General features: G+C 43.1%; 1 protein-coding gene across 2 annotated transcripts in view; it reads left to right on the top strand.

Moving 5' to 3' along the window:
* The first annotated feature begins 200 nt into the window (after positions 1-200).
* The window catches only part of Asxl2 (ASXL transcriptional regulator 2), an 83,108-nt gene continuing 69,309 nt past the window's right edge, over positions 201-13,999 (top strand). For both annotated transcript variants that reach the window (XM_051142701.1, XM_051142658.1), the window contains exon 1: positions 201-619. In XM_051142701.1, coding sequence (XP_050998658.1) covers positions 563-619 — 57 coding nt within the window. In that variant the 5' untranslated portion in view covers positions 201-562. The remainder of the gene's footprint in view (positions 620-13,999) is intronic.

The following is a 13,999-nucleotide window of genomic DNA, read 5'->3' as shown; positions in this document are numbered from 1 at the left end:
CGCGGTCAGCAACCGCTCAATCAGCCTTCCCCGGAAAGAGCAGAATCCGTTTCCGCCGGCACAGCTTCGCGGTGGGTGTGACCCGCTAGACTTCCGACTCACGGATTCTGGGCGGCCCTACGTCACGCGCATGCGCCCGAAGACATGCCGGCGACCGGAAGTGCAGGGGCGTGGCTAACCGCTCGAGACAGCCGGCTGAGAGTCTGGGGACGCGCGCAAGTGCGCGCTCGTTCGCGCGGCCGGCTGCGTACAGTAGTGACGGCCGCGCGGGAGCGGTCACATGACCACAGCGGCTGCCTGTACAGTAAGAACCCAATATGGCAGCGGCGGTAGCAGTGGCAACGGCAGCAGGACCGGCCGCCCTGTAGACCTCCCCCCTCCTCCTCCCCCCCCCAGCTGCGCGCCTCCGCTGCCGCTTCCTCACTGAGTTGCTTCTCCGGTCCGACTTCCCCTTTCTCCCACCTCTCCCGGCACCGCGGGAAAAGCAGTGCAGGGCGCAGCAAGCAAGGGAACGCAGCCGGAGCCGGAGCACGGAAGCCTCCCCGTCAGTTCAAGACCCGACATGAGGGAAAAGGGCCGTAGGAAGAAGGGCAGGACCTGGGCGGAGGCCGCCAAGACGGTGAGGAGGAGGGAGCAGAGGGGAAGGCCGGCAGGAGTTCATGTTCTCGCCGGCTGCCCGTCCCAGGGAAGGGAGGTCACTTGGCCCCGCGACCGGGTTGAGGGGCACGAAAGCGCGCGCAGAGGGCGGCGGTTAGGGTCGCGTTGGGGAGCCCTGAGGAGCCCGAGGCGTCGGCGCGAGGGGGTTCGTCGCGCGGCTGCCGCTTCTCGCCGGGGCTGCGAGAGGGACTCCTCTGTTCTGAGGTTGCCAGTCGGGGGTCATGTCGCTGTCGCCCCCACACTGCTTGCTAGCCCTTGTCTCGGCACCGTGTGTTGTGCTTGCCCAGTAACCGGTTCTTCTCCCTTGTGCGCCTTGGAGAGCCCGGATTGGATGCAGACAGGAGGAGGCTTGTGCGTGTATCCAGCCCCGGAAAGGAGAGGCGAGCGCTGGAGCTCGGTGGTGTTCTCCCGCCGAGGCAGACGTGCAGCCAAGACCCGGGGCCCCCTGCTTATCTGGCTCTGGGAGCCAACGGGAGGTCACGAGGCTTTTGTGTTTGCCATAGGAGCCGAAAGTGCAGGAGGTGTTTAGAAACGAAGTAACAGGTGGGACTTGGAGATTTTTTTTTTTCTGTTTCCGTAGAGACCTACTCTGAATAAGGCAGCAATGCATGGTGGGACGTGTAGTTTACCCGGCTTTCACTTTTTTTTTTTTTTTTTTAAGCCAAAGTGAAGATGGACCGACGAAATTATGATTAGTGCCCCCCCCCCCAGTTTTGTTATACGGAGTTTAGAAGTCACTTAAGAGTGAATATTAGTGAGAAGTCTTGTTTTGAAAACTTTAAAACTAGTATTTATGAAGAAACGGAACCTTAAGCAGAAACTGAGATTCCATCATTGAAAGTGTAACAAAAATAACAGGACATTAACCAGTAGTAGCATTTCAACTTCTTTAATAGTGGACAACATAGTGGGTCTTAATAAGTGAACCCTTAGTTATAAGGTTTATTTTCTTAACAGATGAGTGTGTATGTATGTATGCATACATTACAGGTGGGGGGTGTAGATGGCCATGGGGCACGCATAGAGGTGATAGGACAACTTGTAGGAGTTGGTGTAGGTTCTCAGGATCGAACTCAGGTAATCAGGCTTGGTAACCAGCAATTTTACTCACTTAGGAAATCTCACTATTCCTGCATTGTTTGTTTATTAATTTATTTTCTGGTTTTCTGAGACAGGGTTTCTCTGTGTAGCTCTGACTGTCTTGGAACTCTGTAGACCATGCTGGCCTTGAACTCAGAGATCCTCCTGCCTCTGCCTCCCAAGTTCTGGGATTAAAGGTGTACACCACCACTGCCCGTCTCCTGGTTTATCTTTTAGGTGAGACTCAGATTTTACAAGTAATGTTTAACGTGGGGAAATGTAGAAAGTTATAAAGAAAATAACTCCGTCAATTTACTCTTCTATTGCCTAGTCTTGTTTCCCTAAATCTGAATTATATTCACTGTTTTGTTTTTATAAGTCATGTGCATTTGTTTTGTTGAATGTTTCCCCTACATACATTTATTTATTTTGAGGCTAGCATCTCACATAAATGATTGTCTAAAATTTGTAATAACCCTCTGTCTCTGCCCCTTGAGTGCTGGGATGTAGCACTGTGCCCAGTTTTATGGGATGCTGAGGATAGAACCCAGGGCATCCTGCATTTTAGGCAAATGTTCTACCAATTGAGTTATACCCACAGCCCACCTTGTGACTATACTGGTAGTTTCCTTTAAAAGAACAATTCTAGAAATAGTTTTTTGTTTTTGTTTTTTGGTGGTGAGGAGTTTCTCTTTCACAGAAGTTTACTTTATACTTCAGGGACACCTTAAGAGAAGAAATAATTTTAGTTAAAAAGTATGCAAATTCTAAAATTAATTATGTGAATTAACTTCAAGTATCTGTGATATTTATTTATTTACTTATTAGGCTTTAGTTTTTTGAGACTAGGTTTTATAGGCACCTCAGCAGAGTCAGTCCCCCCCCATCTCCGTGTGTGTGTGTGTGTGTGTGTGTGTGTGTGTGTGTGTGTATGAGTGTGTGTGTGTGTATGTGTGTGTATGTGTGTAGTCTCTGTAGCCCTTACTAGATATAAGAGCCCATTGTATAGTCCAGGCTGGCCTTAGACCCCCAGAGCTGCTTCTATAGGCATATACTACTATGTCTGATTTCTACAGTACTTTGTGAATTATGATATTTTTGGGTTGAGCAGTTTAATAATTAGGAGATTGGGATAAATAGGAAAAACAATTTTGCACTTGTTTGATTTCTTACAATAATAAATTAGGACATTTGTTTATTTTGTGCCCCAGCTACCAATGTGAAAAATAGTGTTTAAAAGAAAGTAGGGTAGGGAGATAGCTAAGTGGTTAAGAGCACTTACACACAAAGGCACCTTGACACAGCTATCTCACCAAAGGCCCCTCTTCTTTATTTAAAAAATTCATTTGTTTTATGCTTTTATGCTTTGTTTCTATATGTGCATGTGGAGGCCAGGGGATGATATTTAGTGCTTTACTCAGTTGTTCTCCATTTTATTTACTGAGGGACAGTCTCTCACATGTGTAGCTGGCCAGCTTGCCCCCATCTCCACTTTCCAAGCACTGGTATTATAAGATGGGGCCACCATGTACACCTGGGCTTAAATTTTTTTTAAAAACAGTTGTATTATGCGTGTGGGTATTTTGTCAGCATCTGTGTCTTTCATCACACGCATACTTGGGGTCAGAAGAGGGCATCTGGCCTCCTGGAACTACACTTACATATTGTGAGCTGAACCTTGGTCTTCTGGAAGAGTGCTATCTTTGTAGCTCCCCCCGCAACTTTTCTGTGTCTTTTGAGATCTGAACTCTGGGCCTTATGTTTGTGCTGAAGTGCTTTATCCATTGAGCCCTCTTTCTGCCACCCTGTCCTGTCTTTATATTTTTGTCCTGAAAGCCCATATACCTCCTACATGGTTGAAGGCAAAAAAGAAAATAAAATCTATTTTGGAGCCCAGCAGTTGTGGCACATGCCTTTAGTTCCAGCACTCAGGAGGCAGAGACAGGTGGATCTATGTATGGCCAGCCTGTTCTACAAAGTGAGTCCAGGACAGCCAGGACTACACAGAGAAACCTTGTCTTGAAAAACCAAAACAAAAACAAACAAAAGTTTCTAGAGGCCATGTTGTGACAGGGCTGTAATCCAGTATCTTGTGGGCAGAGGCAGGAATATCTTGATACCAAAGCCAGTTTTGGCTAGGTAGCCAGGCTGTTTTTCCAAACAAGTATTTAAAAAAAAAAAAATCTATAAATCCAAGCAGGATCATAAATTCAAGAGCAGCTTCAGCTACACAGAGCTTGAGGACAGCCTGGGCTACATGAAACTGCCTTAGAAATAAAAACACCAATTCTACAGAGTGTATGTATAATCATTATTTTATTTTTATTTTTTTTATTTTTTTGGTTTTTCGAGACAGGGTCTCTCTGTGTAGCCTTGCCTATCCTGGACTTACTTCGTAGACCAGGCTGGCCTCAAACTCACAGCGATCCGCCTGCCTCTGCCTCCCGAGTGCTGGGATTAAAGGCGTGCGCCACCACGCCCAGCATAATCATTATTTTAAAAACAAGGATAGAAGTAGTTAATTTTAGATGAGTTTAGTCTACTGAAAAGTACGCATACTAAAATACTAACCATGCTTAGCTTAGAGCTGAAGAGATGGCTCAGTGGTTAAGCACTTGTTTCACTTGCAGACGACCCAGGTTAAGTTCCCATCACTCACATGGTGGCTTACAACCATCAGGGGATCTGATGTCCTCTGCTGACACTTGGGTACTGGTTACGCAGGAGAGATGTACATACACACATAGACTCAGGCAAAACACTCACACATACAAAATATTTTTAAAATGCTACTTAAGTTAGCTGTGATTGATATTTTGCTAAATATACAAGCAAATGGAAGTATATATTACATAAAGTTCTATAATTTACTTTCTTTATGAATATCATGGGCATCTTTTCATGCCAATAACTAAATAGATGGCCCCTTCCCATTTTTTGAGGCAAAGTCTCATGGTGGCAGGGTTGGGGCGGGGGACGGGAGAGTATGTAAGTGCTAGAAGCCAGTGTACAGGCACAAAGAAACAAATGGGACATGTGCCCTCTCTCTAAGGGCTTACTTTTTTTTTGTTGTTTGCTTTGTTTTGTTTTTTGAGACAGGGTTTCTCTGTTGTAGCTCTGGGTGTCCTGGAACTTGTCCTGTAGACCAAGCTGGTCTCCTGGGTGCTGGGATTAAAAGCGTGGGCCACCAATGCCTGTTAGGACGTACCTGTTTTTCTTTTTTAGCACATACTTCTTTAAACCATGCCCTGCCTCCTTCTACTGTTTTACAAGAAAGCTATCAGATTGCAGATCCATCAATGACTTTATCCTTTGAAGTCATGGCTTCATGATCCATTCACTTTCCTGAATCCCCTACCTGAACAATGAATGTCTCATTAGGAACCAATCCTTCAACATTTGAGCCTTTCAGGGAAACACTCTACGTCAGAATATAATGGTATCTGTGTTGTCATGTGCTGAAAATATTCACATGGTCATTGAGCACCTAAAATGGCTAGTGTGATTAATTGTATTTAATATTAACTACTTGTAAATAGCAGTATATGGCTAGTGGCTATTATTGGACAACACAGCTCTTTTTTTCCTCCTTCAGTTTTTTGAGACAGGGTTTCGCTGTGCAACAGAGCCCTGGCTTTCCTGGACTTACTTTTATAGACCAGGCTGGCCTTGAACTCACAGAGATCCACTACCGCCCCACCCCCCAAGTCCTGGGATTAAAGGCTTGCACCACCATGACTTGTCTTTCTTTTTTTTTTCTTAGCAATTAAACTTTATTATGCAACTCAACTAGCTTATACAAGAAGGAAAAAGGTTAAAGGGACAAAAGAGTGAACCTTCCGGTAGCCGTTCCACGGGACAGGTCCTTAGGTGTCTCTCTGGCCTGCGTGCTGGTCCAGCTCGTCCGCTGCCCCCGCACGCTCTCTCTGCAGCCGACTTTGTTATTCTCTCTTTCCCAACTCCGACTTGTCTTTCTTTTTAAGACATTTTAATTTTACCTTCCCAGTGTTGAAACTTCTTTTAAGTCAATTTCTAAGTGTTTTATATATAACGGTAATTAGCCCTGTGTTATGTTACAGATCTATTTCTCTATTTATGTTTCGAATGGACTCATGGGAATTTTTTCTTTCGTGTAAAAATATTTTTAATTTATGTTTAGTGTGTGTATGCCATGGCTTGTATATGAAAGTGAGAGGATAACTTGTGAGTTGGCTCGTTCCTCTTTGTGGGTTCCATGGGTTTTGTAGATCAAACTCAGGTTGTCAGGCTTATTTGGCAAAGGCATTTATCTGGCCTCTGTACTGTGTGTGTTCTCAAGTGTGCACCCCCATACATATATATTTAAGATTTAATTTTATTTATGTGTATGTATGTTAGTGTGTACCATGTGTGTGCAGGTGTCCAGAAGCCAGAAGAGGGCATTTGACCCATGTCTTGGAGTTACAAGTGGTTGTGAACCACCTGACTTGGGTGTTGGGAACTGAATTTGTTCCTCTGCAAGAGCAGGAAGCACTCTTAGCTGCTGGACCTGCACATGAGTATTTAATGTTAATGTAACCAATTTGAGCAATCTTCACCTTTTCTTCTTTCTAGGTTTTGGGGATCTTATGAACTATTTTTCCCATTAAGAACTTATAAGTTGTGGCTGGGGATGTAGCTCAGACTGAAGAGTGCTTGCCTGACATGAATGAATTGGTTCTGTTCCAGGCACTGCATACACAGATTCATGGCATAAACTGTGTGTGTTGGCATACTCTTGTAATCAAAGGGCTTAAGAGGTGGTGGAGATAGAGCCAGGTGTGGTGACACACTCCTTTAATCCCAACACTCTGGAGGCAGAGGAAGGCGGATCGCTGTGAGTTCAAGGCCATCGTGGTCTGGTCTACAAAGTGAGTCCAGGACAGCCAAGGCTACACAGAGAAGCCCTGTCTCGAAAAACAAAACAAACAAAAAGATGGAGATAGAATCAAGGCTTCTCTGTTATTCTCTGCTTCATAATGAATTTGAGGCCAGTCTGGGCTTGAGGTGTGTATGTAGAAGATTAAGTCATTTATTTAGCTTTTGAGGCAGGATCTCATGTAGCCTACACTGCCTTCAAACTTGCTGTATAACCTTGAACTCTTGATCCTGAGTGCTGGGATTACAGGTGTGTGCCACCATGACAGGTTTATGTGGTGCTGGGATGCATGCAGTGCTGAGAATGAAATCCAGGGCTTCATGCATGCCAGGCAAGCAATGTACCAGCTGAGCCACATCCCCAAGCTTCCATCTGGAGTCTAACTTGCTGGTGTTTGAATTATTCAATAGCTGGTTTAGTGAGAATCACTTTCAAATAAATTGTTCCTGTGGACGGTGTTGGCACTTTCCCCTCTCTTTCCTTTTTTTTTTTTTTTTGGTTGGTTTTGAGATAAGGTCTTCTTTCTTTTTTTGTTTTTTGTGGTTTTGGTTTTTTGAGATGGTTTCTCTGTGTTAGCTTTGGCTGTCCTGAACTCTTTGTAGACCAATCCGCCTGCCTTTGCCTCTCAAATGCTGCCATTAAAGGTGTGCACCACCACACCTGGCTTAAAGGTCTTTCTTTTAAAATCATTTAGGATTTACTATGTATTCCAGGTTGGTCTCCAGTCCAACAAGCAGATATGAGCCAGTAACCTGACTCAAATGAAATACATTAATGTGCTGTGAAGTTTTCTTTATTATATATATTTTATATCTTTATGTAAAAAGATAGGTAAAATAGAGAAATAATTTTTTATCTTAGTGGGTGTGGGGTTAATACTAGACAGGATGAGGAAGATTTGCCAGGAGTTTGGGGGCCAATCAACATGAATTATAAATAGCAAGTTTTTGGCCAGACTGGATATATTGTGAGATCTTGCCTTAAAAAACAAACAGAAGAAGCAAAATGGCCGTGTTGTGAACTGTGTATGAAAGAGGACAGGTGGCAAGGAATGGCAGGCAGCCTTTAGGAGTGAGCATTAGCTAAGTGCCATCTGTGACTGAATTGTGGACCACGAGAGGAAGCTCATGTTCTTAGTGCGCTTTGGTTCTCACAGCTTGGTCTGGTTTTTCAAAACAGGTTTTATTTATTTATTTATTTTGGTTTTTCGAGACAGGGTTTCTCTGTGTAGCCTTGGCCATCCTGGACTCAGTAGACCAGGCTGGCCTTGAACTCACAGTGATTCACCTGCTTCTGCCTCCCGAGTGCTGGGATTAAAGGCGTGTGCCACCACGCCCGGCTCAGGTTTTAATTTTTCAAAACAGGTTTTTCAAAACAAGAGTTTCACTGTGTAGCCCTGGCTGTCATGGAACTCACTCTGTAGACCAAGCTAGCTTGGAACTCAGAGATCTACCTGCTTCTGTCTCTCCAGTGCTAAAATTAAAGGCGACTTGGTCTGATTTTAAGGGGACCAGTTAATTTGCTTGTAATCCTGGCACTCAGAAATTGTGAGATAATTGTGTATTGTTTTAACCTAAATGTATATGACTTTAACCTAAATTTGATAAGATAATAATAAGAATAAATACGTTGTTTAAACTATATAGTGGTAAACTAATAAAACTTGAGAGTGCTCAAGGAGCAAGGTCAAATTTTTTGTTTGTTTCCAGGACAGAGTTTCTTTGTGTAGACTAGGCTGGCCTTTAACTCACAGAGATCTGTCTGCCTCTGCCTGGGATTAAATGTGTGAGCCACCACTGCCCATCTAGCAACGTCAATTGTTTTTTTTTTTCTACACAGACAAGAGTTTCTCTGTGTATCCTTGGCTGTCCTGGACTTGATTTGTAGATCAGGCTGGCCTTGAACTCACAGCAATCCTCCTGCCTTTGCCTCCCAAGTGTGGGTATTAAAGGCATGTGCCACCACTGCCTGGCTAGCAATGTCAAATTTAATAGACCTCAGTGTTTAAAAATTATGGGTAAGGGCTGGAGAGATGGCTCAGTGGCTAAGAACATGAAGTGCTCTTATGGAGTATCCAAATTTAATTCCCAGCACATGTCAGTTGAACTTCAGGAGGGTCCAACCCCCTGAGACACCTGCATTCACGCGTATATACATACACATGAATGCATGCTGACCTACACATAAAAATAAAATAGCAATCTTAAAGATGATGGATAAAAGACTTACAAGTGAGTAATATGTGAGATCATTGCAAAAATGAGGTGCAAGCTGAGAAGAAAGACTAAAAAATATTGCCTATTTACTTTATCTTTGAGTACTGTGAAATATATTTGAAGAGAAAGGGTTAAAAGGTAGTTGAAAAAATTGATCTGATGCGGGGCAGTGGTGGCGCATGCCTTTAATCCCAGCACTCGGGAGGCAGAGGCAGGCAGATCGGTGTGACTTCGAGGCCAGCCTGGTCTACAAAGTCAGTCCAGGACAGCCAAGGCTACACAGAGAAACCCTGTCTCAAAAAAAAAAAAAAAAAAAAAATCTGCCATATGTTTTTATTCTAGGAGTTACTGCTTCTTATGCAGGATGTAACATCTATTTTAGGTCTGGTGGGGCATGCGTGGGATTTATAGAGGTCTGGAAAGTCAAGTGTGACTGGCTGTTTAATTTTTTTTCTGTGGCCTTCACATTGTTTTCACTTTATATTTCTTCTACCCATATATATTACACATCAACTTCTTATATTCTGCTGGTCTCCTGAGGTGTGAGGAGGGTTAGTGCAGCTCTTTCACACAATAAAATTGTACCATTTCTTTATTTCTATTACATGTTTTTGTTTGTTTGATCCTTAGCCCTTACTGACCTCGACTACTCAAGGTTGACCTTAAGTGCTGTGCTTGTAGTTGTGAGCCACCATGCCTGGCTTGCTTATCTTCTTTATTGATGTATATTAAGTATACATAGTAATGGGTTTTATTACATTATTTTCATACGTGTACATGATGAATTTTTATCATTTTTATCCTCCATTATCTTTTCTTGTCCCTCCTGCGCTTGTTGATCACCTTCCTCTTCCCAGCTACTTCCCTTCTACTTTTTTTAAAGACTTATTTATTTATTATGTATACAGTGCTCTGCCTGCGTGTACACCTGCACACCAGAAGAGGGCACCAGGTCACATTATAGCTGGCTGTGAGCCACCATGTGGTTGCTGGGAATTGAACTCAGGACCTCTGGGAGAGCAGACAGTGCTCTTATCCTCTGAGCCACCTCTCCAGCCCACTTCTACTTTTCTTTGTTAACAGTTTGGTGGCCTGGTGTGTTTTCATTTGGGTTGGTAACAGGTGCATGGATGAAAGGGTTATTTACAGGATTGTAGGCACCTTCCCAGTGTAGAAAATTCCTCTTATTCCTCCCAGCAACCATTAACTGCCAGAGATTCCCAGAAAGGGGTGTGGTCTTAGGGGCCACTCCCCACTTATTGGGTTTTTTGAGACAGGATGTTTCACTCTAGTCCAGGCTGATCTCAAATTCCTGGTATCTTTCTGCCTTAGCCTCATAGCCTGTGCCTCACAGCCTCAGCTACGATCATAGGCTGAGCCACCATATCTTCTTTTTAAATTGTTTCCCTTGTGCTTGTCATCCTCTCCATTGCTCTAGAAAACACAGTATATACCTACTTCTCTTCTCATGAGGATGCTTAGAGTTACTGTTTTACTTATCATCATATAGTTGGTTGCCTTTACTGTAACATGACTATATTGTTACTGTCTTACGACACTAGAAATTGGAAAGCCCATGACAGATTCTAATTTTCACATTTCATCATGGAAAGTACTTTTTAAAGTTCATGAGAATAGCCTATTATGCTGCTTATCATATATTCTTTATTATTTTTAAATTTTATTTTATTTTATGTGTATGGATGTCTTGTGTGTGTGTGTGTGTGTGTGTGTGTGTGTGTGTCTGTCTGTCTGTCTGTCTGTCTGTCTGTTTGTATACAGTGTGCAAGTCTGGTGCCCTTGGAGGTCAGAAGAGAACATTAAATCTCCTGTAGTTGGAGTTATAGACAGTTGTGAGCTGTCATGTGTGTGTGCTGGGAATTGAACCAGAGTCTTCTAGAAGAGCAGCCAGTGCTCTTAAACCTCTGAGACATCTCTTTAGCCCCTTTTCTTTTTTCTTTTGGATTGATTTTGGTTTTGTTTTTTCAAGACAGGGTTTCTCTGTGTAGCCTCGGCTGTCCTGGACTCGCTTTGTAGACCAGGATGGCCTCAACTTCACAGAGCTCCACCTGCCTTTGCCTCCCTACTGCTGGGATTATAGGTGTGCACCACTGTGCCCAGCGTAATATATATTTTTTGAGACAGTTTCACGTAGCGCATACTGGTCTGGAATTCCCTATGTAGTTAAGGATGATCTTGAACTTGAGATCCTTCCACCTCTGCCTCTGAAGTGCTGGAGTAGGGCACTGTGCCTGGCTTTTTCTTTCATTATTGTTCAGATTCTTTGTGATAGTACTTCTTTTCTGCCTTAAACTTGCTGTTCTTGTAGAGCATGGTTTCTTAGCAACAAGACTCTCAGTGTCTTTTGTGGGGGATCCTGATAACCAACTCCAGGTTTGGTGATTCTGTAAGACATATGGGGCTCAGCTTTTAGTCATACTAATACTTATAATTTATTATGGCAAAGATTTCAGTTAAAAAAACTGGGTATGGTAGAAGCAGGACATGGTGCATGGGCTTATAGTGTCAGTACTTGGGAGTTAATGGAAGCAGGATTTCAAGTTTAAAGTACTTTAGGCTACATGGGACCTTGTTGCAAAACAAAGCAAAACAAGGCTGGGAAGATGAAACAGTTGGTCAAGTGCTTATTACTCAAGCATAAGGAAGGACCCATGTTTGGATCCTCAGCACTCACACAGCTAGCCCAACCTAATTGGTGAGCCCTAGCCCACAGTGAGAGAATGTCTCAAAAAGGAAGCTGGAGGGCTGCTAAGGGCAATGTATTTGAGGTTGACCTCTGACCTCCACCCTTAGGCACACATGAATGTGTATGTACATGCAGAAATTTCAAATTGAAGTGAGCATATGGAAAATATGCTTGAGGTGAAATTTGGAGGAGTGTTTCAAGAGTTTTCTGAGTAAGATCACACTGTGCTTAGTTCCTCAAGAATGAATTATAACAAGGAGTAAAATGTCAAACAAAGAGTTTTTATTGAGAGAAGTTCCTGACTTCTAGAAGGAAAGCAGATGGTCACATAAATCATATGCTTTATACAGGAATATTTCTCTTCAAATCCAAGTTCCCATATACCAGCCAATGGCCAGTTCTTGGAGCTAGGACAAAATAGAGCAATAGTGCCAAGTTGTAGTGGCACACACCTTTAGTCCCAGCACTCCAGAGGCAGAGGCAGGTTGATCTCTGAGTTTGAGGCCAACCTGGTCTACAAAGTGAGTACAGTACAGCCAAGGCTGTTACACAGGGAAACTCTGCCTTCAAAAACCAAGCAACAATATAATGTTGTTCATTTATTTATTTATTATTCACTGGTATTTTCAAGACAGTTTCTCTGTAGTTCTGGCTGTCCTGGAACTTGTTCTGTGGACCAGGCCAGTCTTAAACTCACAGATCTACCTGCCTGTGCGTCCTGAGTGCTAAGAATAAGGTGTGTGCCACTGCTGCTTGGCAAAGAATAACTTTTAAAAAAAAATTATTGTGTGTGTGTGTGTGTGTGTGTGTGTGTGTGTGTGTGTGTGCGCGCGCGCGCCTGCAGAGGTCAGAGGCATTGTATCCCTGGAGCTAGAGTTACAGGCAATTGTGAGCTGCTTGACATGGGTACTGGCAAGTGAACTTGGGTCTTCATTTCTATAGGAAGTACAGGAGCAGTTTGTGCTTCTTGCACTGATGCATTTATCCAGTCCTAGAGTCTAGCTTCATTTTACCTTCATTCTGGAAGGATGTTTTGTTTTGGATAGGGCCTAACCCAAACTGACTCTTACTGCTTCAGCCTTTTCAGTGCTGGGATTCTAGACATGTGCTGCCATCCCCGACTGGATATTTTTGTTGGGTATAAATTTTAAGGTTGGTAGTCCATTTCTTTCAGTAGTTAAGAAAAAATTGATGATCTCCCAGCAGATCAGCAGGAGGCAGAGCCAGGTGGATCGCTGTGAGTTCGAAACCAGCCTGTTCTACAAAGTGAATCCAGGACAGCCAAGGCTACATAGAGAAACCCTGTCTCAAAAAAACAAAATTGCTGATCAATTGCCTTCTGACCTTTCTGTTTCCAGCGAGACACATCTAGTTGTATAGTTTTCAGTTAACTTTTCCAAATATGTTGTGTAGTTTTCCTTGGTTATAAATTTTTAAAAAAAGATTTATTTATTATTTATATAGTATTGTACCTGCATGTAGGCTAGGAGAGGGCACCAGATCTCATTATAGATGGTTGTGAGCCACCATGTGGTTGCTGGGAATTGAACTCAGGACCTTTGGAAGAGCAAGCAGTGCTCTTAACCTCTGAGCCATCTCTCTAGCCCTTGCCTGGATTTTTAAAATTAACATGTTTATAAAGTTCTTTAATATTGTAATTTTTTATGGCCAAGGATTATTTCATCATATAAATATATGCTCCCTGCTGCTTATTCATCAGTTGGTGGATCTTTGGAGGGTTTGTATATTTTTGGCAGTTATAGAACGTTTTTGTTGTTGTTTGTTTGTTTTATGTTTTTAGACAAGGTTTCTCTGTTTATGAGCATGTCCTGGACTTGCTTTGTAGACCAGGCTGGCCTTGAACTCGCAGAGATCCACCTGGCTCTGCCTCCCTGAGTGCTGGGATTAAGGTGTGTGCTACCATGCCCAGCTATGGAACATGGTTTTATGTGCATGTTTGCATAGCTCTTTGTCTCAATACATACTTTTAGTTATTTTGATTAATAATAAATTGCTGGGCCATAGTTTTAGCTTTTTATTGTTGCTGTTTTTTGAGACAGGGGCTCATGTAGATCAGGCTGTCTTTGAACTCTCGATGTAACCATGTGACCTTAAACTATTGATCTGTGCTTCTATGTGCTCATATTATAGGTGTACATTACCATAGCCAGGTTTTTGGGTATTCAGGTTCTATCTCAGAGCTTTCTGCATGCTAGGTGGGCCAGCATTCAATTAACTGAGTGAGCTCCACAGGTAAACAATATCTAATTTTTACATAGGTTTTTTTGAGACAGGGTTTCATGTAGTCCAGGCTGGCCTCAAACTTGCTATGTAGCTGAGGATAGCTTTTTTTGAGACAGGGTTTCTCTGTGTAACAGAGCCCTGGCTGTTTTGGACACTCTTTGTAGACCAGGCTGGCCTTGAACTCACAGAGATCCGCCT

This window comes from Acomys russatus, chromosome 1 (genome assembly GCF_903995435.1).
Source record: "Acomys russatus chromosome 1, mAcoRus1.1, whole genome shotgun sequence".
NCBI lineage: Eukaryota > Metazoa > Chordata > Mammalia > Rodentia > Muridae > Acomys > Acomys russatus.
The sequence above is the reverse complement of the archived record's forward strand: the minus strand, read 5'-3'. Positions and strand labels throughout refer to the sequence as shown.